At 37.2% G+C, this 24695-nt stretch overlaps 3 protein-coding genes across 5 annotated transcripts in view; 2 read left to right on the forward strand and 1 right to left on the reverse strand.

Annotated features, from left to right (window-relative positions):
• The first annotated feature begins 622 nt into the window (after window positions 1–622).
• The window catches only part of LOC147846724 (serine/threonine-protein kinase pim-3-like), a 35230-nt gene continuing 11157 nt past the window's right edge, over window positions 623–24695 (forward strand). Inside the window, exon 1 of the mRNA XM_087236945.1 lies at window positions 623–645. The gene's annotated coding sequence lies outside the window, so the exon portion shown is untranslated. The remainder of the gene's footprint in view (window positions 646–24695) is intronic.
• Window positions 1380–18918, forward strand: LOC147846725 (serine/threonine-protein kinase pim-3-like). 3 transcript variants are annotated; one of them, XM_087236938.1, is made up of 8 exons: window positions 1380–1672; window positions 1915–2172; window positions 2290–2372; window positions 2486–2536; window positions 2609–2981; window positions 3106–3285; window positions 5516–5614; window positions 17015–18918. In XM_087236938.1, the coding sequence occupies exons 1-7, from the start codon at window positions 1657–1659 to the stop codon at window positions 5596–5598; spliced, it is 1044 nt and encodes a 347-aa protein (XP_087093064.1). In that variant the 5' UTR covers window positions 1380–1656; the 3' UTR covers window positions 5599–5614; window positions 17015–18918. The 3 variants fall into 3 exon arrangements, with proteins under 3 accessions (XP_087093064.1, XP_087093062.1, XP_087093063.1); XM_087236936.1 differs by lacking the exons at window positions 5516–5614; window positions 17015–18918 and adding exons at window positions 3358–3453; window positions 3551–3737; XM_087236937.1 differs by lacking the exon at window positions 17015–18918 and having other exon boundaries at window positions 5516–5684.
• Window positions 9403–21365, reverse strand: LOC147846726 (uncharacterized). The gene is made up of 5 exons (XM_087236987.1): window positions 21140–21365; window positions 11712–12098; window positions 11184–11300; window positions 10628–10671; window positions 9403–10518 (listed from the first exon to the last, which is right to left on the reverse strand). Exons 2-5 carry the CDS (start codon window positions 12049–12051, stop codon window positions 10405–10407), a joined length of 615 nt encoding a protein of 204 aa, XP_087093113.1. The 5' UTR covers window positions 12052–12098; window positions 21140–21365; the 3' UTR covers window positions 9403–10404.

Below are 24695 nucleotides of genomic sequence, written 5' to 3' on the forward strand. Positions count from 1 at the left end.
CTGCAACATCACTGCACCAGGAGCGTCAGTAAAGACCAAGAAGAAGAAGAAGAAACACAGCACTGAGCCTGAAAGCTGATGTACTGTAGGCTGCAAGCAGAATCCTTTATGACCCAGAGATAATTTAATATAAAAAATGTATATCAATATAATAAATGAATCATATTATTAATCATATTATTCATTTTATAAATAATTTTTAACTACATTCAAAAAATAGAAACCTGTTTACCTTTAATATGTTTACTTTAATTAACTTTGATATATTTTTACTACTGTAAACTGGTGTATAAAATCAGGCCGCTTCAATGCACACTTTGCACCCTTAACAGAAGTTCAGAAGCTCAAATCACATCAAATCATCAAACGTAATGACAAACGAGAGATGTTTTTCTGAATTAAAATACAATCTTTTTTTGTTTTAATATAAATGAACAAGGCTAGATCGGTTAGGAAAATTCTAGCAAATGTACAAGCTAATTGTCATTACAGACCTTGTGATAGTAATTTAGCTTATTGAAAGCTGTATATTAGTGATGAAAACAGCTATTTAGATTCATACAAACAGAAATAATGTATTTATAAACTTGCACCTTTCTGCTGTGGACGCTATCTTGTGGTCAGACGCGGGAACTCATTCGGCAGGTGAACTTTTGTGCTTTCTAGCCCTTGAGTGAACACAAAGTCCCTTAAAAAGCCTTCACATACATCCAAAAATAACGAAAACATTAATAAAACTTAATAATATTAAATCTGAAAACAAGAGCAAATGAAAAGTACATAAATATGACTGAACCATGTAGCCTACCAGATGATGATACAAACGGCCATGTGATCTGAAATCGTGCGTAGACCATAGACTGTAAAATATAGGCATAGACATAGAAATTGTGAACGATTTAATTTACTTTCTATTATTTACAATAATAAACTTTTTTTAACTTATATTCCTAATATCTACGTGAGCAGTTAGCACTGTACGTGTAATTAACCAGCATGCACTTACATTGCTTGGGCCACAAATAGAAAATATATGAGTTAATTTTATTATTTTAATTTAATTAATTCCTAAATAGCTGTACATTTTACAAAGTCAAACCTTGTCAAACCAATCTTGCTCATTTAGCATTATTATTACAGTTTCGTGAATTATAAATTAATTAATTTAAACTTCATTATTATTATCATTATTATTACTATTATTATTATTATTATAACTATGTTATTTATTATTATTAATTATTTATTATTTATATGTTGAGATGAGATGAATCGTTTACTCACGTGATTCAGATTGGCGATTCAAATTGCGGTGGCTATAGCAACGCGTGTTATGATTTGACTCCATATATAAACACCGAGACTCGCCGCTATCTGTTGATTGAGGAGAGGCGAATTTCTGAGACATTTGCTGAGGATTACTGTGCTGATACTGCGATTCTTCAAGGAGACCAGAGAATTTCTGACAGAAGACTTTTATTTTACAAGGAGATCGACGCTCAGAGCTGAAATTATTCCTTTTGACACGTTTTGTTGCTCTTTTGTTGTGTTTATTTTGATTTTGATCTTGTTTTTATTGTTTTTATTGACATTTTTATTGATATTTGATCTTTGTTCTTGTTTTCAGGTTTGCTGGAGTTTGGAGGAGTTTGTCAGATGGGTGAAAACCGCAGTGAGTGTTTTAGTTTTTATTTGTTTATGATCAATCATGATATGATGTTGTGTAATGTTTGGGGAAATGTGATGTAAATAAACTGGTACAAATGAACCCATTTCAACACAACTGTTCCCCGATATAAGTGATCAGATGTCTTTTATTCTCTGTTGATGCAGCTACTAAAGTTAATTGTTGATTAATTCTTATAATCTTATGATAAACGTGATATGTTGTTGTTGTTGTTGTCGTTGTCTCAGGCCGCTCCAGATCCAGAAGTTCTGCTTTCATCCAGGCAGCTGTTCAGGACGTCAGGACACATGATGGTGATGGTGAAACCCAGACCGTGAGCCAAGAGCTTGATGGATTTCTCGCACCTCTGCCTTCCCCGTTGGCCAAATCTGTGTCCACAGATCAGGGTAACAGGAAGAGGAAGCGGCAGAGCGGCAGCCAGCAAACACCAGAAGATGAACGTCCGTCCACCTCATCTAGAAGAGCTCTCAAACGCTCTCGCAGAGGTCAGAATGGCTTATTGAAGAAGTGATGATGATGTTTCAGTAATGCTCTTTTACAGTTTTCTCTACTGCTGCATGTTTTCTTTGAACACACATTTCTACTGCTCTTCTGTGTTGCAGACGCGTATGCAAAGGGCCCACTGCTGGGAGACGGTGGATTTGGCTCTGTGTTTGCTGGGATGCGCAGGTCTGATGGACTGCCAGTAAGTCGTTTTCTCCGCTCTTCATTCAAACAGCCTTTAGAAATCCTGATCTCAGTAAATGTGATGTGTGAGGATCAGGCAGGTGTGATTTATTATGCTTTATCTGTCTACAGGTCGCCATCAAGTATGTGTCTAAAGAGCGGACACAGAGGAGACTGAGAGTTGTGAGTTCAGTGTGAACCTGTTGTTGTGTTTGATGTTTCATTGGGTTCTGAATCCAATCGTTTGTCCTGCAGGAAGGTCAGGGTCGGCTGCCGCTGGAGGTGGCACTGATGACCCGCGTCAATTCAGCTCCTGCCTGCCCCAACGTCCTGCAGCTGCTAGACTGGTTTGACCGTCCCAGACGCTACATCCTGATCCTGGAGCGTCCGGATCCCTGCCAAGACCTCCAGAGCTTCTGTGAGGAGAACGGCTGTCTGGATGAGGGTCTGGCCAAGAAAGTGCTGGTGCAGCTGATCGCGGCTCTGAAACACTGCGAGAGCCGCGGAGTCCTGCACCGGGACGTCAAGCCAGAGAACCTGCTGATCTCCACAGAGTCCCAGGACATCAAGCTGCTGGACTTCGGCTGTGGAGATCTGCTCAAGCGCTCGGCCTACAAATACTTCGCAGGTGGGTTTGTGTTGCAGAAGGAAACACTCTGTGGATGTTTGTGAGCTTTTGATGATCCACCAAAGGGAATTTGTGTGTGCTGGAGTGTTTTGAACGGGTGTTTGTGTCTCCTTGTGTCTCTCAGGAACTATTCAATACGCTCCACCTGAGTGGTTCTGCAGACAGCGCTACCATGCGGGTCCAGCTACGGTGTGGTCAGTAGGAGTGACCCTCTTCAACATCCTGTGCAACCGTTTCCCCTTCGGAGGCTCACTGAGGGTCACGTCCAGGAGCAAACTGACCTTCCCCATAACTCTGTCAACAGGTAAGAGACTCACTGAGAGATCAGCAGAAGTGTGTTGCTCTGTGTTTCTGAACACGGTGTTGTGTGTATCAGAGTGCCGTCAGCTGATTGGCTGGTGTCTCAGTCCAGCGGCGGCTGATCGGCCCAGTTTGGACGATATTGAGCGCCATCCCTGGTTACAGTGAACAGGTGGCCAGTGACTTGACACTTATCTGAGTGACGCACTCATGGCTTTGATTGTGTTGTTAGGGTCAGTCTGGATTAATGATCTTAATGATTTGTGTAGGGTGAGCAGGAGTCACACAGGAAGTGCAGAGAACTGCTTCCTGATCACCTGCAGAATGAGGAGTGGGCATTAACTAATGGCCGACTCACCCAGGGCCGGGGCCCCTTTACCTGCACTAAGCCACCGCTTCAGATGAATTTAATGTTAATAGGGATTTTAATAATAAACGTATTATTTAGACAAATAATCCAGGTGTAGTGTCTTCCTAGAGTGACTGGAGAGAGCTCAAATAAAGGGAGAGTTCACACAGAAATCCAGATTTACTCACTGTTTACTCAAACTCAAGCGGTTTCAAATCTTTAAGAGTTTCTTGTTTTCTGTTTTGCACAAAATAAAATGTTTTGAAGAAGCTGAAAACCTGTAACCGTTGACTTTCATAGTAGCAAAAACAAACAAGTCAATGGGTACAGCTTTTCAGCTTTCTTCAAAATATCTTCTTTTGTATTGAACAGAATAAAGAAACTCAAACAGGTTTGGAGCAAGTGAAAGGGAGTTAATGATACAGAATTGTTATTTTGGGGTGAACTATCCATTTAAGTCCTCTTAATGGAGGTTTTCATAATGGTTTTAAAATGAAGATTGCAGCTCTACTGACTGAGGCTAAAGGTGTGATGAAATATTGTTTAGGTTGTTATTCCATTAAATGATCTCATAGGGTTGTTATATATATATATATATATATATATATATATATATATATATATATATATATATATATATATATATATATATATATATATATATATATATATATATATATATATATATATATATTGTTGTGGTATGTGCCCACAGCAGTAAAACCTTTGAAATGGTGTACACATCTGATGATCTAAGACCTAGCTTTTTAATATTAGGGTTGTTCAGAACACTGTTAGATGTACATTTGCATACTAGCTGTGATTTTTGTTGTTGTAGCAGGGAGAGGTTTGTTTTATGGCATAATAACAGTTTAGAAATGTACAGTGTTTCTAGCTGGGAGTACTACTGTATATGCACTCATGTGATTGGCTCCTTTTGGTATTTTAGATGCCCCCCTTCAACGCTCGGCTAGTGCTGGCTCTAATCACAAAATAAAAATGTTTGTGATAATCATAGTTGTCAAAAAAGTCCAGTAGGGTTGATAAACATATAAGATAGAAAATCACCTGTAATGATTACCTTAAGCCAACATACAGCGGTCGACACTTATGGTCAAAGTTGTTGTACAGCACATTATGATCTGGTGTGATGCTTTTTTTTGCAATAAGAAGATAGAAAAGAATAAATAACAGAAATAAGAATTTTTTTAGGACCCCAGGGCTTATATTATATTAAACTGAGAGACCCAGAAACAACACTGAGTCCTTTCTGAGACTGCAAGTCAAATATTCTGAAAAAACATTTAACCTTTCTTAAATGTATTTACATTTTTAATCATTAAAAACTTACAATATTAGAATCAATGAAAATAGGATGCAGATGCCAGAACATTGTCATTAACACTCTTTTGAATCATATTTCTACTAAAGAACAATGACTTTAGTTTACTCTACTTTACATTCTGCTGGTTCTGACATTAGAATAAATACTGAAGTCTGAACTCTGAGCTCTTTCATTCCTCTGCCTTTGTTGCTGTGCGGAAGGCATGTCTAATGAAGCATAACACACTTCATCACCAGCCTGAAACAAAATATATTTAATTAAAATAATAAACAAATAAATAAACAAATAAATATATTATATTATATTGATGTAATTTATGTTGCTGCTAAACTATTGCGAATAATATATATTAAAATTATTCTCAAAATGTGCTCATACCTCAACATGTCTGTATTCAGCTCCAGAACCTACAGAAAATTAACAAAACATAAGAGTTATTTACATTTGGTTTATTATATAATACTCTAAGTTTATGAAAGTCAGTCTAGTTAGGATTAAATGTTCAGGATCAAATGATTACTTGTATTTTTCTTCTGACAGAGGCAGTAGACACAGATGGAGAAGAGGAGAACACACACCGAACACACACTGAACAGCAGATTCCAGCAGAAAACACACTCTGATGCACGTGATGTGGAGGTGCTGTTAAACCGTTCAGCACAAGGAGACTCTTGCTCTAAAATGAACAACAGGCCATTATTAAAGTGAATATATATGTAGTTATTATATTCATTTTATTTTATCTTTACTGAAAAATATGAGTTTAACACTGATGAATTTGCTAAAAGTCGTTAGAAAATCAGAAGTTAAAGATTCTGATATTCTAATATAAAATACATTTCAAATCATTGTTTTATAAAAATATAATTTATTTGCTGTTAAATTAATTTAAAATAGTTTTAGAAACTAAGGTACACTTTAAAAAACTAATTATAAACAGACTTATTTTACTAGTATATTTTATAAATATACATTATTTCTGTATTTGAAGTCGGACTATGGCTGCAGGATTGTGTCGCTTAATTATTTGCAGGACTTTTAATTATTAATAAATAATAATCATTAATTATCTTTAAAATTCATTCAAATAATATTAAAATTATAAAGCTTTAGGTAAACATGTAGACTTTTCATTAAAGCACAGCTATATTATGAAGAGATAAACTATAATTTACACTATTATTATAATAAATAACACTTTAATTTACACTGTAGATGTTTGCATGTCTCTTCATCAGCTGTATTAGAAACACATTTAAAGACATCAACCAAACACCTGCAGAACAAAAACAAGAGTGTGTATTAAATCTCTAGCACATCATCAAGAATAAATCATGACATTCAAACAGAAATATTGACTTACACAGAAGTATGATGACTGTAAATCTCACTCGCTCCATCTCAGAGACTGTGAATGTGAGGGTCTTCAACTGCAGTGTGAAGGATCTGCTTCATTGTGGTGGGAGGGATCTCTGTGGAAGAGCTCTGAATCTTTGTGTTTTTTTTTTTGGGGTTATTATCTGGTTTGTTCCCTCTCATCTGCTGCTCATCAGCTTAATTATAAAATGCAAGAGTGAACTCAGTTTCATAAATTGTTGTGACTTTTTTTTGCATCTCTGAGCATTGCACTCTCAGCTTGCTTCATAAAGGCTGCATCCAGATACTATTGGCAAAGCTTTCCATTCCATTTGTGCACTCTATACAAGCTCAAGTCACAACTAGTGCACTGACACAATAACAAGGCTGTGGTTTCCTGTTTTAGCTTGTCTAAAAATTAGATAGTGAAACAAGAGTGATCATGGTCAGTTTTTTTATTTTATTTATCAGTTTAATATGAGACTGGGTGGATGAATCAGTAGATCAAAATGACATTATAAACACTGAGACCAAATAAGACTATCAAATATTAAACAGTAGCACCTAAGCAGTTCTTTGTGCTTTGATACCAAAACTTAATACGAGGGCCGATCATTGATCTGTAACAAATGGATTTTTGCCATTACCGTCTGTTTAAAAACTGTTATGGACCGAGGTCTTTCTTTTATGTATTTACAAAAGGCTGGAATGAGACCCCACAACTTCTTTTTAAAAAATCCCATGCTCGTCATCTGATGGTCAACTTTTGCTACAGCCACTGAGATCGTAGCCTGTTTCTCTTAACTTTGCAGGTTTGGTGATTGTTTATAGTGTTCTCATGTGCTGATTGGTGAAATGGTAATGGTGTCTGTGTGTTTCTATCTTCTGTAGAGCAAGAACCTGCTGAAAAACAGCATTCATGCTGAGTCTGACCTGATCATGCTGAGTCAGACTTAATTATTTTTAATCTTTTTCCTATTTAAAAAATATAAATAAATAGATAAATAAATAAATAAAATTCCTGCACATTTTTTTCTTTCTCAGTTACATTTCATAAAGGCCTTTCAGTTGTTCTGAGCTCTTATCTAGAACTGGTCCTGATATGGTTTGTGTGCTAGTTGTTTTGACGTCACTTCCACTATTAGCCACTAGATGAAGCCATTGAGTATTTATTATTTTCTCTTTTAAGCTTTATTTATTCATCTAATAACTAAAATATTTTGTATAAATATTAGAAATAAAATATTATTTATAAGTGAACATTTGAATCCAAATGTATTGCCTATATATGCATATGATAAAAACATACAGATTCAAACATAAACACAGCCTTGTGCTTTTACTTATAATGTCCTTTTTCATTACAATACATACACTCTTTTTTAAACTTATTTTGGAAAATAGGAATCATTTTTTATTATTTTTGTCTCTTTTTCTTTTAATCAAACAATTATTTGTATTGGTCATGTAAGGGTCATATAGGAGAGTCCTGGAGTCAGGAAATGTATGTTAGTTGCGAACCTCTTGGATGTAATTCTTGTATTGCATTGGGGTAATGTAACCCAGAGCTCTGTCATCGAATTATTCATTTGTATCCAATAAATTGTTATAATTTTTGACATTGAAGAAAAACCTCTCCTGACCTTTTCTCTTGAACATGCATGGAATTGGCCAGAAATTCCAACACTTCACACATTATTAATGTCAAAAATAAAATGTATAATCCTAAGGAATCAGAGGATCATACTTTCATTTAAAAAAAACATTTGATTTTAGTGGATAATGTACTGTAAATAAAACCCTGTTTTACCCGTTCATGATGTTATATATTAATATAACAAGTATTGGTATTTGTTTAAAAATATATATACGTTCATGACAAAATATTATTATAAGATAATATTATATACCTCTGACAAGATATTATTACAGCATACCATAGATTTAGACAATGTATACAGACCTCTTCTTACATCTTTTATCAAATTTGACTCTTTGTGTGACTGTCTGAGCTGTTTAACCTTACAAATATGACAATATATCTCAGCAAAGTATAAAATATTGATAGATGCACAGTTTAAGTGATAAAATTGAGCATTTTTAGTGGACACAGAAGGTGCTGATGATTTTTAAGGAAGTTCTGGCCAGTTTTGTCCATAAACTGATCATCGTATGGTGTGATATTTTGAACATGCAAGTCTCGCACATTTCCTTCCTGTTGTGTGCACATGCACTCAGATGGCCAAGATTGCAAGAGTGTGCACAGAGTGTTTTCATGATGCAACATATTGGAAGCACAGAATGTTTACAATGCCATTGAACCAAACAAAACTCGCATATTTTGCTGGTTATTGATAATAAAATGTTGAATTATTGTCATGTTTTGGGCTGGAATAGACGATCAGACAAAACATTTGAGTATTAAAGACAAAAAGAGCAAAAGTTTTAACATATCAAGCAGAAGAGAGAAAAAAAAAAGAAAAAAAGGTGTTTGTGGTTGACCTGCAAAAAGCCAGCACAGGTCCTGCAAAAGCTTGTTTACTGGGGGATTTCCAATACTAGAATCTTGACAATATGCATGTTTGTTTTTATCATTTCCAGTCAAACAGGTGAAATATTAGGCTAATATCTTATTTAGTACTGCTCATACATATATTTTATTTATATACCTATTATATTCGGTTTGTCACAGTTTCATGTCGTTGGACTCAGAAACCAATTGTAAAACATTGTGCATCAGTTTGAGCTTGAACATATTTGTGTTTAAATCCCTTTAATGCATTTTATTCTTCATTATTATGAGCAATAATCAGTTTAAATCAAGTATTGCACATGAAAGAAGGACAATATGAGGTTTATCATTATTACTGTTTGTAACCTTTTGAGTTTATTTAATTTGTCAGGTTTTCTATTAGATTTAATCAGGTAAAATATGTGAGTATGGTATAATTATATATTAGTTAAATTAAAGGCAGATTTAATTAGTTAAATTCTATGAGATTAGTTTACTTATTATTCGAGGACAAAATTAATGCAGCACCACACAAGAGATGAATTAATAAGAAGCCATTAAAACACATTGAATTTATTGAAATTGTTACATAAATCTTGTTCTTATTTGTTTCATTTATGTTTGACTAACAAATATCAATGACATAAAGTGTATTTGTTCAATTATGTGAAAGGTATATGCAGTCAGGACACAAATCTTATTTGTTAGGTCTAAATATTTCAATTTTGAGTGTACAGTATTAGTCCAATATTACGTAAATCTGAACACACCATACAGTTTATATTGTTTTTGTATGTTTGTAAAATTCTAATTAATCCGTAAAGAATAGGTCAGACTTTTTTCTCTCTCTAATACAGAGTGTAGTCATCGCCATATGTACTGGATTAATTTTAATAGCATTGATACATCCCTGAACACAGTCCAGTCAATAATGTAAAGAATAACACTACTTGAGTTTTAATAAATTACTTAACTCTAAAAAACAAACCATTGTCTCATCTTATACCTTAAGCACTGTGTACATAACAATAATTAAGCCTGTGGTTTGAGAGGAGAAATCATTTCTGCACACATTGATCTTTCCTCTCAATTACATTAAAGGCGTGTCAGATGTTCTGAACTTTTATTAAGAACTGGTCCTGATTATGGGTATGCTGTTTGGACCTCATTTTCCCCACTATTAGTCACTAGATGAAGCCACTGAGTGTTCGTTGTACCCTCTTCTCTTTTTTTTAGATTTATTTGCAGTAACTTTAAAAAAAAAATAAAAAAAATAGATTATTCATGAGTAAACATTTACATCCAAATTTATTTTGAGATAAAAACATGCACAGTCTTGTGTTTTTACAAATCTTTGAGTCATCTTAACAATATTGCGCTAATTGAGAAACAATCTTTGATTACATTATTATTGTAAAAAAAATGAAATGTTAAATCATAAAGAGTCAGTGGGTCATACTATTAATTTTAAAGACCGTTGATTGTAATAGATAATGTACTGTAAGTAAATACTCAAACTATCAGAAATAAGACAGAAAGTAGACTAAGAGCAGTTCATGTGTCAGATGTTGGTGTAGGGATGTTTAGATGTCAGTCGTCTATAAGAGACTTCAGTGTGGACACAGATCTTTCCAGTCTTACTCGCCTCACACTGATGTTTCTCCACACAATCTGCCTGAAATGATTGACAAGGAGAGAATGGATCAAATAAACTAGTGAAAAACCACATCAGTCCACAATTCATCTTTGATATGGTCAATAATAAAAGAGTATAAAATAGTTACCATCAAAACATTTGCTTTAAGCGTCTCAGCACTCATGTCAGAACCTAAAACACACACAAAATGAACCCGGTTAATATACTGTAGTAATTTATAGTAAATACTGTAGTGTTTTTGAACTATACTATAGTAAAGCACTTGAATTAATCTGTTGTGGTAATTCTATAGTTTCTGTGGTAATGCAACAACTATAGTAATGTAAACAAACCAATACTGTACTAAATACAACTATACACCACAGTTTACTGTGGTAAAAAACAAAGTATACTACAGTATTTGTCTCAGTTCATCAGTTCAGTAGTTAATACTATATTCTGCTGCAGCATTCATTAACTGTTTATTAAATACTATAATATACAGTACAGTATAATACAATTTACTGTCGAATGGGTCAAACACTCCAGTATTTACTATAAATTACTGTATTTTCTCATGTGGAAAAGTCTAATAATTACGATTAGAGTCAAAATGTTAAAAGTTAAAAGAACAAATCTTTTTAAAAGCTCTACAGATTCACAGATTTGTTCAAAATGAATGTAAATGTGTCGATGAGCTCTACCTGTACTTTGAGGACGACAGAAGCAGTAAACACAGATGGAGGACAGGAGTGAGGAGAGGAGAACACACACCGGACACACACTCAACAGCAGCGTCCAGCAGGACACACACTCTGACACTGGAGGAGAAGATGTCATGCTCCTTTGTAAAAGTATTTAGTACAACAATACAGTATTTTATTTTGATACATGTTATTACTGCTGTTGTATTTTGTAGTTTATTTCGATACACTTAAAATTTAAGTATTGACTATTTTATTGTAAAATATATTTAAAGTTAACTTAATGGATTTGTGTTGGGACAAAATGACTAAATTGTGTAGAACCCTGCATTTTTTATTGTACATATGTAATGCGAATTCATGATGGCATTTGAAGCATTCAGAAATGCTCACGTCTTATTGTGTACATTAATAACAAAAATACAGTATGTATTTATCAGATGTATTTATCATTTATATATATATTAATCAGAAGATTAAAGATATACAATAGTATAAATAAATAATAATGCAATAATGTTTTCTTACCAGCAAGAGAGAGACGAGTTCTTCGGTTTCCATAATAGTAAACCTCAGATGAGGAGATGATGCCTTTTTTATCCTTATTTACCTTATTCTCTGTTTTTGCACAGTAGTACAGCCCCAGATCAGAGACACTGATGTTAGTAATATGTAGATATTGAGAATTGCTGTACAGGTTCTGGAGAGGCTGGAAACGTTTAGGTAGAGCTGTGGTCCAATTTTTTACATCTATTATGAGAGAGGGCTGGTTTTCATGAGAGCAGTTTCTTATCCATACAATCCTGAAACCAGCAGATAAAGAGAGATCACAGTAGAGAGTGATGTTTTCTCCTGGTCTGACTTTCATCTCCACCTCTTCTCCAGTGATTCTTCTTAGATTGCTCAACAAAACATCTGTAAAATAAGAAAGTGTAAAGTAACAATAAAATACTTAATGATATTTGTGCTACAATACAAAAGTATATTATTAATATTTACAACTGATACTTATTTCAATTTAGTAAAAAGCATTTGTAAATAGGTTTATTTTCTTACACATAAGGATGAGAGTAAGTCGTGGCGTCTCCATGTCAGTGAGTGGTTGTGAGTAGCTGACACTGGTGAGGGTCTTAATGCACACAAACAGCTCTTATCTGATTGTCTCACATCAATGGAAAGTTTTACCTAAATGCCCATGCGTCATGAGTGGGTGGCTTTATATTGGGTTATCGTGTGTATACAGAGGAAGAATAGCATTAACCAATCTCTGGTTCTGCATTGACTTTTTTGTGCTGAGAGGTCATGTGGCATCTGATTGGATTACAAAAAATGAACATCACCAAATCATCATCAAACATACACAGTGGAGGTAAAATGTACAATTTTTTGTATGAACAATATGCGTGGCAACAAATAAGCTTACATCCGTTTTATGAGAATGAAACAAAATTAAAGCCATCCTTTCATCTAATAAATCCTAAAGTACTCACGTATTTATGTTATTGAACAACGTAAACAATGTGAATGCTAATATGGATAACTATTAAAGTTATTTTTATTCTTGATTTTGAGTCCATTTTTGGTTTTGATAGACTCAGTTCAGCATCTTGTACACAGGTCAAAACAGGAAACCACAGCTCTTAAACCAATGACAGTCAACACCTTTTTACACATTTACCTCACAGCTCTATGTTTATCAGTGGTCACAAGCACAAATGTTTCCTTTAGCCTTTGTTTGGTTTTATATGTTGGTTAGGGTGTACATATTTGCACAGGAAGCTTGCTTTAATGGTAGTGTTACTTACTAGCTTTGGTAGCATGTTTGCAATACAGTATATGATTCTCATCATCTCATCATCACAAATATACAGCTCTTATAAACATGAATGCATGTGTCAACAGGTAAAAAAGGCAACTTAAAAAGACAATGATTATGAATCAATGCAGGTTGCATTGGCCTAATATTCATTACATTACAGAACTGCAGTAAATGCATAATAATATAATGTTAATTGATAAAAGTATTTGAATTATATGACTATATTTAGCTCTCATGTGAGATGAGAGTATGATAGAGTGTAATCTATGTTTATAATGGGCTTAGTGGTTAGCACTATTGCCTCACAGCACAAAGGTCTATGGCTTAAGTCCTGGCTGGGCCAGCTGGCATTTCTGTGTGGAGTTTGCATGTTCTCCCTGTGTTCGTGTGGGTTTCGTCCAGGTGCTCCGGTTTCCCCCACAGTTCAAACACATGCGTTACTGGTGAATTGGGTAGGCTAAATTGTTTGTAGTGTATGAGTGTGTGTGTGGATGTCTCCCAGAGATGGGTTGCGGCTGGAAGGGCATCCGCTGCGTAAAAACTTGCTGGATAAGTTGGCGGTTAATTCCACTGTGGCGACCCCGGATTAATAAAGGGACTAAGCCGACAAGAAAATAAATGAATTTATGTTTATAATGGAGCTGGCGCGGTGGCTTAGTGGTTAGCACTATTGCCTCACAGCACGAAGGTCACTGGTTTAAGTTATGGCTGGGCCAGCTGAAATTTTTGTGTGGAGTTTGCATGTTCTCCCTGTGTTTGCGTGAGTTTCCTCCGGGTGCTCCGGTTTCTCTCCACAGTCCGAAGACATGCGCTATAGGTGAACTGGATAAGCTAAACTGGCCGTAGTGTATGTGTGTAAACGTGAGAGTGTATGGGTCTTTCCAGCTAATGGGTTGCAGCTGGAAGGGCATCTGCAGCGTAAAACATATGCTGGAATAGTTGACAGTTCATTCCGCTGTGGAGTCCACTGATAAATATGGGACTAAGCCAAGAAAATGTATAAAATGTTTTTAATGATGGCTGTGTTTAGCAGACAGTGCATTTGCACATTATTTTAATCACAGAAAAAAGCTGAACATGATTTGAATGAACATCGCAAAATGTTTATGGAAGGTTTTAAAGTACATGTGGCGCTAAAAATTTTTTAAGTACACATAGGAAGTAACACACGACACTGCTGATCCATTCCCTTTTCTGCTTTCCTGTCAATAATCTCCACAATATTCTCCTATGACGTTAAAAAAGGGTAAACCTCCAAAAAAAAGAAATACAGCATAGGCTCATTCTAAAAATGTAGCCCTATATACATTTCTGGAGATCGCGAATTATGTAGGAATGCATGCCTGCATTACATCTTTAAGACGAACATTATACGGGGCAGTATGACGCCGTTCCTTTTTGACAATACCAACTGTAACAAATGAGATATTTTTTGTTTTTCTTCTGTTGCGCTCAACAAACAACCAAATGAACAGAGAAGGGTCTCATGACCTTAGGGTTAACTTCACACCTTTCTCCAAATTTCAGGAGGTAAAATATTGACACTTAAGCATGACCAAATAACCAGAGAAGGGTCTCCGGACCTTAAGGTTAACTTTCTCCAAATTTCAGGAGGTAGAATATTGACTCTAGATAATCATGCTGACAATACAAACCTCAAATTAGTGCTTTACAATCAGAAATAATGTGCAACTAGCTGAGAGAGGAGGTGGGCCTGATCAACTCACACTTCTCTCTTACCTATGAGGCCAACCTTTGGCTAGCACCCAAATATTGACTATAAAGATGAGGGTTTCTTGCTGAAACATTGAAAGCTCAGCCGTGGGATAAGCGCGCATCGCCCGGCATTCTCGGACACACGTGCTGGTTTTCCAATGTGACTGCAACGGGCTCCCCAGTCTTTGAAGAGGAAAATGATGGCACGTCTCTGAGGTTGTATATACTTGTATCAAATTGCTTGAAGTTTTCATTATCTGTCTTTTATTCATGTAATCTCACCTTTATTTCGCATTATAAGCCTTTTATGCAATTTTGTTGTATTTCGATTAATGATGTTCATGAGTATGATTGATGATTATTGAATATTATTGTGATAATTGATATCAGCTGTGTGTACCAGCAATAAACAGTTGTATTGCTTGATTAGTATGGTGTATGGACCATTATTGGTGCCTTCTCTTGTCGATTAGCACCACACTTGTCTCACTTGCATAAACACATACCATACTAAAACCTTTTTGGTATGCTGAAACATTTTACATACTAAAATTTGGGGCATACTAAAACATTTTGGCGTCACGAACAGGATATTTGTGAGACATTTAAAGTGATTTTGGTGTGAGACAGAGGAGGTTTCATTGGTTTGCTGTGAAAGATATATTGATAAGATATTTTGTAAGAAGGTTAAGGGACCCGAGCCTGATGTACTCCCCGAGTGGGATGATACTTTGTACGAGTCAGTGGCCAGAGAACTCCGAAAGGGCGGAGGGTTGCCTCAGTGTTGGTCTGGTGTGCTGAGGGATGCAGACCCAAAACAAGTAGAATCTTGCTTGAAAAAGGTCAATGTCTCGCAAATGGATCCATTGAAGGGCTTACAGAGCTGCTTGTGGATCGTGTTAACTGCTTACAGAAAGCAGCATGAGCGTGCAGATCAACAGGTTAGAGAGAGGGAAAAAGTTATGTTAGAAGTGGCTGATGCCATAGGGCGAGCCTTATTAGCGCAAGGTCAAGCTGAAATTTTACGCCAGCGTTTAGAACAGATAACTGGTGTAGCAGAAAAGGCTGCTGTTCAGATAGCCAAAGTTAATACTAGGAAGAAAAGAAGACCAAATGTACGTAAAGTACAGGCGTTTGTAGCTATACTGCAAATGCTGAGAGTTGGGACCCATCCACTTGGGATGGAAATATTTGGGATTCTGATGGTGATTACAATGATGCTGTTCCAGTTTCCCCTTGTGTTCAGGCAAAACCAATTCAGAGAAGGAGATTAACACAGGGACCAATGGGTAATAATAGACAGGATGTAATGGAAGATTATACTCACCAGGAACTCTCAGATATAAGGGAACGAATGAGACAAAAATCAGAAGAACCCCTTGATCGATGGTTAGTGCGGCTTTATGATCAGGGAGCAGGTCAAGTTCAAGTAGATGGTGTTGATAGTATGCATTTTCTAGATCTGTGTAGTGATCCGGTCATTAGAGCCAGCATAACAACTGAAGCAGAAGCACTTGATGGGGGTAACCCTAGTCTGTTAGCTCTCATTGCCAATGCAGTGTATCGTCACTTTCCAGATGAGGGTAGTTGGCCTTCTAAGGAGGGGCAGTGGTGCACTTTGAATGAAGCCATTTCAAGAGTAAGAGAGCTCGCCATGAGAGTGGCTGTAATATCAGGGCATGCAGGAGATCTAGATGACACTCTGTTGACATTATCAATGAGAAATGCTATCATAAAAAATGCTAAAGCACAGTATAAAGGTCCTGTTATGGCTGTTCTTTTACGATCAGAGGATTGGACAATAGGGGTCACAGTTGCCAAATTACGTGAGTTAGGTGACTTGGGGGAATGGCACCAAGTTGGGAATAGTTGGAGATAACAGCAATGATCAGAAGGTGTATGAAACAGTATCTATGAGTATGTGTAGTTGTTTGTTGTTGTTTTTGTCTTTATGTTTTTGTTTTGTTTTGTGGGGATCTGACGAGGTGGAGGGACCGTTTAGAAGAAGCTTTTATGGCATTCAATAATCGACAACTCAACAAGTTTCAGACTCCTTTTGTGCAACTCGAGGTTTAGATTGCAATAGTGAAAGATTGTCAGACACAACCTGTTACATTTTGGCTAACTGAGTCAGAGGCAAGGCTGGCCATCAGGCACATACCAGACTCAGCAGGCTTAAATTTGCATGCATTAACCACTGTAACTTCAAATCTGCAGAAAGACACCGTGGTGGACCAAGGATTCAAAGATAGTCATAATAACTTTTGCAAAGTATATGTTTCTCTCTTCTGTGCAGGAATCTCTGGAGAACAGACTTACTGGTGGCTACCAGAGGAGAAAGGAACAAACGTAGTCCAATCTACCGTTGGCTAGCTAGATCTACGTTTTGCATACAAGGAGAAGCTTCACTGGATGATCGCAGACACATCTGCTCAAGCTGAGAAGAACAAGAGGAGCAAACTTTGCTTTGAACACAACATCGTTTGGCAGAGTCTGAGGAGGCTGTCTGATCATCAACCTCTGATAGTGATGCGATACCATTGTGTCCAGCAGTGCGAATGTTGGTGGCAGGAAAACAGCTACCAACAAAACTAGTGGATCCTGGTGAAAACTGCAGTTGTCCCTCTGGGCTAAGAAGTCAAAGTCCTCTCGAGTCAAGGAAAAGTTGAATACATGTGGTCAACATGCATGTCTACAACAGTTCAAGCTATCTTAATTAGATTTGCAGATTTTGTTTTGTGTAAAAATAATGTAATGATTTACGTTGGTGTGATTGGTCATTGTGGATGAATTGGACAAAATGTAACAATGTAAAGTTAGCATGTTGTTTGCAAAAATTCAACTGCTTGGAGAGAATTATGGAACATCAGTAAGGGATATTGTTTTAAGTTAAGTGCCCACAGTATTGTTTTCAACAATACTGTGTGTTATAGGAATTGGGAACAATTCAATGTAACCGGAGCTGTTACACTATTTAAATATTATGTTTTATATTAGCCTAAGTTAAGTACCCACAGTACTTTTTGCAATGATACTGTGTGCTATGGAAAGTTGGAACAATTCAATGTAAACAGAGCTGTCACAATATGTTTTTTACCATGCACTTCCTATCATAACTGAAGGATATTATTGGATCATGCATTTAAATGGTGATTGTTTAAATCCTTATGATAATCGAAGTTATGATATGTCTGGTTGTGATAAAACTGAAAAGGGAATGCTCTGTTTCCTGCAAACAGGACATTGCAATCAATGTTTGACTTCTGGAACTAGTGCATATGATTTACATTTACATTTACATTTACATTTAGTCATTTAGCTCAATTGCAATGGGAGATTTTAAGTCTACTGCTTAACTGGTTGTATCCAACCTATAATGGATTGGTTTAATACACATGTTTCTGCTACGTTAGAAAGATGTGCCTGAAGTATGTTCGAAGTTTGGTTCTTCGTTGAGCGAGGGACCGAGTGTAACAAATTATATATTTTTTGTTTTTCTTCTGTTGCGCTCAACAAACAACCAAATGAACAGAGAAGGGTCTCATGACCTTAGGGTTAACTTCACACCTTTCTTCAAATTTCAGGAGGTAAAATATTGACACTTAAGCATGACCAAATAACCAGAGAAGGGTCTCCGGACCTTAAGGTTAACTTTCTCCAAATTTCAGGAGGTAGAATATTGACTCTAGATAATCATGCTGACAATACAAACCTCAAATTAGTGCTTTACAATCAGAAATAATGTGCAACTAGCTGAGAGAGGAGGTGGGCCTGATCAACTCACACTTCTCTCTTACCTATGAGGCCAACCTTTGGCTAGCACCCAAATATTGACTATAAAGATGAGGGTTTCTTGCTGAAACATTGGAAGCTCAGCCGTGGGATAAGCGCGCATCGCCCGGCATTCTCGGACATACGTGTTGGTTTTCCAATGTGACTGCAACGGGCTCCCCAGTCTTTGAAGAGGAAAATGATGGCACGTCTCTGAGGTTGTATATACTTGTATCAAATTGCTTGAAGTTTTCATTATCTGTCTTTTATTCATGTAATCTCATCTTTATTTCGCATTATAAGCCTTTTATGCAATTTTGTTGTATTTTGATTAATGATGTTCATGAGTATGATTGATGATTATTGAATATTATTGTGATAATTGATATCAGCTGTGTGTACCAGCAATAAACAGTTGTATTGCTTGATTAGTATGGTGTATGGACCATTATTGGTGCCTTCTCTTGTCGATTAGCACCACACTTGTCTCACTTGCATAAACACATACCATACTAAAACCTTTTTGGTATGCTGAAACATTTTACATACTAAAATTTGGGGCATACTAAAACACCAACTGACCGCTTAACACCATGTGGATTGGTTGGTCAGGCGGTCAGGCGGTCAGTCAGTCAATCACTCAATCGACAACGGCCTTTGGTGGATTTACGTGAAAAGAGCAGGTGTGAATGGCACTCGCAAGAGAAATTTGAGATCTCAAAATGCATACACAGCGGCCTCTGGTGGATTCGCAAAAACTGCAAAAAAAAATAGCTCCTGGGACATATTTGGCGCTATCTAGAAATGTATATTGGTGTACGTAATCAGAATAAGGCTGGGTTGAAGAAATAACATGTCTCTTGTTCAGTGGTAGCTGTCCAGTGTGCTGAATTTATACGGATCCTACTTATGTTTAAACATGTAGGAGGATTCTGTCTGAAATAAGTCCAATAAATTATTCTTAAAAATCAAAATTTTTAGCAATGAGATTTAACAAAGCAAATATAAGACTTTTTCAGACAGGGCTTTTATTTAAGTCCTTGTGTTTTTTGTATTTTTTTTAGTTATTGCAGCTGACCTTCTTTGTTTTTTCTGGTTTTTTTTTCCTCTTTTCTCAGTCTTAGTTATGATTTTACTTCACTTTCTGGTGTGTTTTGCCTTTCATGTCTAGCTCTAGAATTGATTCTTGCCCTGTTTCCAGCATCCAGCAATTTTAGCCACTAAAGCACATAACATAAATAACATAGCCACTATGTTATAGCACACTGAGTTAGTGTTGTCAGAAATCAACAGATTCCCTATGCTCCATCCATCTGAGCCTTATATGTTCAATTCTGGTCATAGTTTGTGGTAACTTTAGCCTACATAATCAGTCAATGATATAACATTTTATTTGTCAGGAAAAGATTTTCCGTGAAAATTTACAAAATTAAACAAATATAAGCATTGTAAAAGTTTGTTGCAGAATATAAATCCTGATGCAGAGCTCAGAGACTCACAGCAATGGGGTTTCCTGGCTACAAGACTCCAAAGACATTTCTGCATCTTTACCTTAAACACTCATCTCAGAATAAACAACCATAAATTCAAGAAAACAAAACCTTCACAAAAACCCTTATCTGTTCATGAGTTGATGGTGAAGACCATTTTCCCTACAGTGGAGCATCCAGCATTAAAGCCAAAACCCAGATCAACAGATATCAGAGACTACTGTAAAACTGAGACCGCTTTACCAAACACACAGAGACATTTAAAATGACACCAAACACGAAAGGGAAAAGTTATAGATCCACCTTCAGTGTGGAGTGTTAGTGACCTCCTCTGGTGGAGAAGGTGAAGTAGACAGCATAAAGGAGGGCTCAGGATGGACGATTAAAACAGTTGACAACTGCTTCCTAGCTGATCTTCTTCTCAGATTGAAAATAATTAATTCATTAATTTTCCTTCGGCTTGGTCCCTTTATTTATCCGGGGTCGCCACAGTGGAATGAACCGCCAACTTATCCAGCATATTCTTTATGCAGCAAATGCTATTCCAGCCATACATTCTCACATTCACACACATTCACTACAGCCAATTTAGCTTAACAAATTCACCTATGATGCACCCAGAGGAAACCCACAACAGTGCTAAACCCTGAGCCACCGTCTTTTATTGGTTCATTGCATGACAGTTCTCGTAGTCTTGTCTCATGGAGTTCTAAACAGCTCTCAGGGTCGGATATTATGTCGAGATTTAGCCAACCCGGGCTCATTGTGGAAACGTAGCCCCGCGGATGTTTCTGCGGACCGCGATTTACGTCCCGGGAGGTACGTATTCGAGCGTTTTTTTGTTTTCGCGGATCCGCGAGAGGCCGCTGTGCGCGCTTTTTCGCGTCTCGGGCGGGCACTAAAACACTGAAATGGTATAAGCGCCGTTTAATGCGGCGTTTTAATTGTAAACGCGATTGATTAATAGTGTATTTGTAATACCTTCGGCTTGCCATAGGCACCTCTCGGGAGCGCGAGGCGTTCGCGCCCGCGCCGTTCTCGCGCGAAAAGCCGCCGGATCAAAAAAAAAAAAAAAAAAGCAAAAGCCCTCGTCTTCGACCGCGTTTTCGGATCCCGCCGCGTTCTCGCCCTTATTTTCCGGATTTTGTTTTTCGTCTTACCTGATTTCCGGAACCCGCTGTTCCCCGGACTCGATCCCGGTCGTCGTCCACCGCGGCCGGCTCCGGCTCCTCCTCCACCTCCTCCGGGCCTCCGCTCCGCCGACGCAACGCTGTGAGCTAGACGGACAAACTGATTGCGTCGGGAAAGCCCTCCACTCGGAGGCGAGCCGTCGGCCGGCGAGCGCGAAGAGGAGGTGCGGAGCGGCGACACATCGCCCCGCAGCGTTCACTCGAAAAAAACCAAACGCGGCCATACGTACCTCCAGCCACGTAAATCGCGGTCTCCAGAAACGTCCGCAGGCTACGTTTCCAGAATGAGCTTGGGTTGGATTTAGCTATCCGTACACATTCAAATACTGTACCTTATATATTTACATGTATTGGAAGAAAGTCCCCCACTTTGTATCATTACGTGTCATTGTCTATTGATAATCTGCAAGGTTAACAATTTTTGCAAAGTTTCAGAATGCAGTGTAGTTTTATTTTAGCTATATTTATTGTCTGTTCTGACCTTATACATTTGCATACATGATACATTCTATACGTATACACACCATACACATGATACACTCCATACATATCCACACACATGATACATTCTAAACATATACACACACATGATAAATTCCATACAAGATACATTCTATACATATACACACACTCATGATACCATTTATTCATTCATTTGTTTTATTTTCGGCTTAGTCCCTTTATTAATCCGGGGTCGCCACAGCGGAATGAACCGCCAACTTATCCAGCAAGTTTTTACGCAGCGGATGCCCTTCCAGTCACAACCATCTCTGGGAAACATCTACACACACATACTCATACACTTCGGACAATTTAGCCTACCCAGTACCGCATGTCTTTGGGCTGTGGGGGAAACCGGAGCACCCGGAGGAAACCCACGCGAACGCAGGGAGAACATGCAAACTCCACACAGAAACACCAACTGAGCCGAGACTCGAACCAGCCACCCAGCGACCTCCTTGCTGTGAGGCGACAGCACTACCTACTGCGCCACTGCTTCGCCACACACAATACACATAATACACTCTATACGTTTTATACACCCTATACATATACATATATACACTTAATACACTCCTATCAGGGTTCAGCATAGAACACAGGCCTTTGGTGTGAGAGGTGAGTCACATACCCACTGAGCTACTGGAAATTGATGAACCCACACACAACGAAAGGCAATTTGCTACATATACACAAATGATACACTCCATACATATACACGATACATTCTATACATATACACTACATACATATGCACACACGATACACTCCATACATATGTTACACCCTATACATATACACATGATACACTCTATACATAAGCACACGTGATACACTCCATACATATGCACACATGATACATTCTATAAGTATACACAAGCACACACGATACACTATATCCAAATGCACACACGATACACTCTATACATATACACTCATATGATACACCCTATACATATACACAAATGGTAAATAAGCACACAATACCCACCATACATAAACACACATGATAGACTCTACACAAATACACTCCATACATTTGGACACATGAAACACTCCATACATATATACACATATGATACACATCACATCATACATAAACACACATGATACACTCTATCCAAATGCACACACGATACACTATACATTCACACACATAGGATATACATATACACATACACATGATAAACTCTATACATATACAAGCACATCATACATTTTATAGGTATACACACCATACATATACACACTTGATACACTCCTGTCAGGATCTGGTAAAAATCTTATAGATTTACTGTCATAATTTTTATCGTAATATTAAAGGTCTAGGGCAGCTTGAACTCCCTGAGCAAAATTGCGATTATTTACAAATTTACATTGTGTAAATAATAATTCAATTTTGTTTGCATCAAAGTGCTTTTAGGTGTACAAAACCCTGTGGCTGGTTTGTGGTTTGAGCCTCCTCAGTCCACTGGTAAAATTTCAATCTGCAAGCCTTTTCAGTTTCAGAGCTGTTTCAGAAACACTTAGACAGATAAAAACCAATCTCTTCCGGAATCACCTGAACTCAACTATGAACAAAACCAGGACCCCCTCATCTCTCCCCACACCAAACCACATGACAACTTCAAAATATGATGCAATTCTAAGTGTGCCTCACAGGTGAGTGGGCTTGACTCTTTCATCTCTCATTTTAACCAACACTTTCACCAGTTTTGCACACTTACACCAAACACTATCTTACAATCAACCAACAGCTAAAAAACAAATCAATTCAATTCAATAATTGTTTTATTGGCATGACAAATGCTACAAATGAATTGTCAAAGCATTTATAAAGTTTACATAAAAAGTAACGTACAAAAACACAGTAAACACAGTAAATAGCAGTAGTAAAAAATGGTATTTATATATAATAATTAAATAAAATATCAACAATATTATTATAACAACATTATTCATGCAAATCAATAAAAATAATAATAAATCAGAATAAACTGTACATTTAACAATCAACATTTTGGCATAAAACAGTTCAAATAAAGCAATAACAATAACATAAAACAATAATAAGTATATTGTGTGTTTGTGTGTGTGTGTGTGTGTGTGTGTGTGTGTGTGTGTGTGTGTGTGTGTGTGTGTTTTTGCAGGTGCATTACTGATGGTTTTATTGGTCTCCTCTCTCTTTTTGTGACATGCATTAATGTATTGCATCACTAGAAGGACATAGTCAATTTTTTTTCCTCTAGTAAATATTGCAGTTGTGTTTTATTGTCTAACTAAGTGAATTTTGGGTTCATGCTCTGTATTTTGGGGTGGAATATGGGTGAGGAAGTGTTCCTCCATCTTCACCTCTGCCTGAGCAGTGTGGACAGATGCGGCGCTCTCTGGGTTGGCAGTTCTGTCTGTATTGGCCCGTCTCTAGACTATGAGCACTCAGCCTGTGCTGAATGCTTTGTCATTGTTGTTGTTGTTCTTAATTTACTGTCCTTTACTGCACATATGCTGCCAGATTCGAGCTGGAATTTCTATTTGTGTTGATTTTTTAATGGCGTAAAAGGCCCATTTTAGCTTTCTCCTTCAGTTCATTCACAGCCTGATTTAGTTTTCCATTAGTACTTATTTTCAACCCAAGGTATGTGTAACTTATGGCAGGTTCAATTTTTTCTCATACCAAGGGTGAAACTGTGTTTCTTTCCCTGACAGCTGGGTTTTTTCTGGAATATTAGGGTTTTGGTTTTCTTTGGGTTAACGGTCAGGGCCCAGCTCTGATAAAAGCTGTGCAGGATATCCAGCTGCTGCTGTGGACCCTCATCTGTTGGCGACAGCAACACCAGATCATCTGCAAACAGCAGGAACTTTAAACTGAAGTCGTATAGTGCGTGACCTGGCATATCTGCCCACATAGCAAAATTTCTCTGGCCCAGCTCTGGCCCACACAATCAGGTTTTGCTTGGCCCACATGCCGCAGTGAATTACGGTACATGACTGAACCAAATCTGGCTTCCAGACAAGGGCCAAACAC

The sequence above is a fragment of the Danio rerio genome, chromosome 1 (genome assembly GCF_052040795.2).
Source record: "Danio rerio strain M-AB ecotype USA chromosome 1, GRCz13ab, whole genome shotgun sequence".
NCBI lineage: Eukaryota > Metazoa > Chordata > Actinopteri > Cypriniformes > Danionidae > Danio > Danio rerio.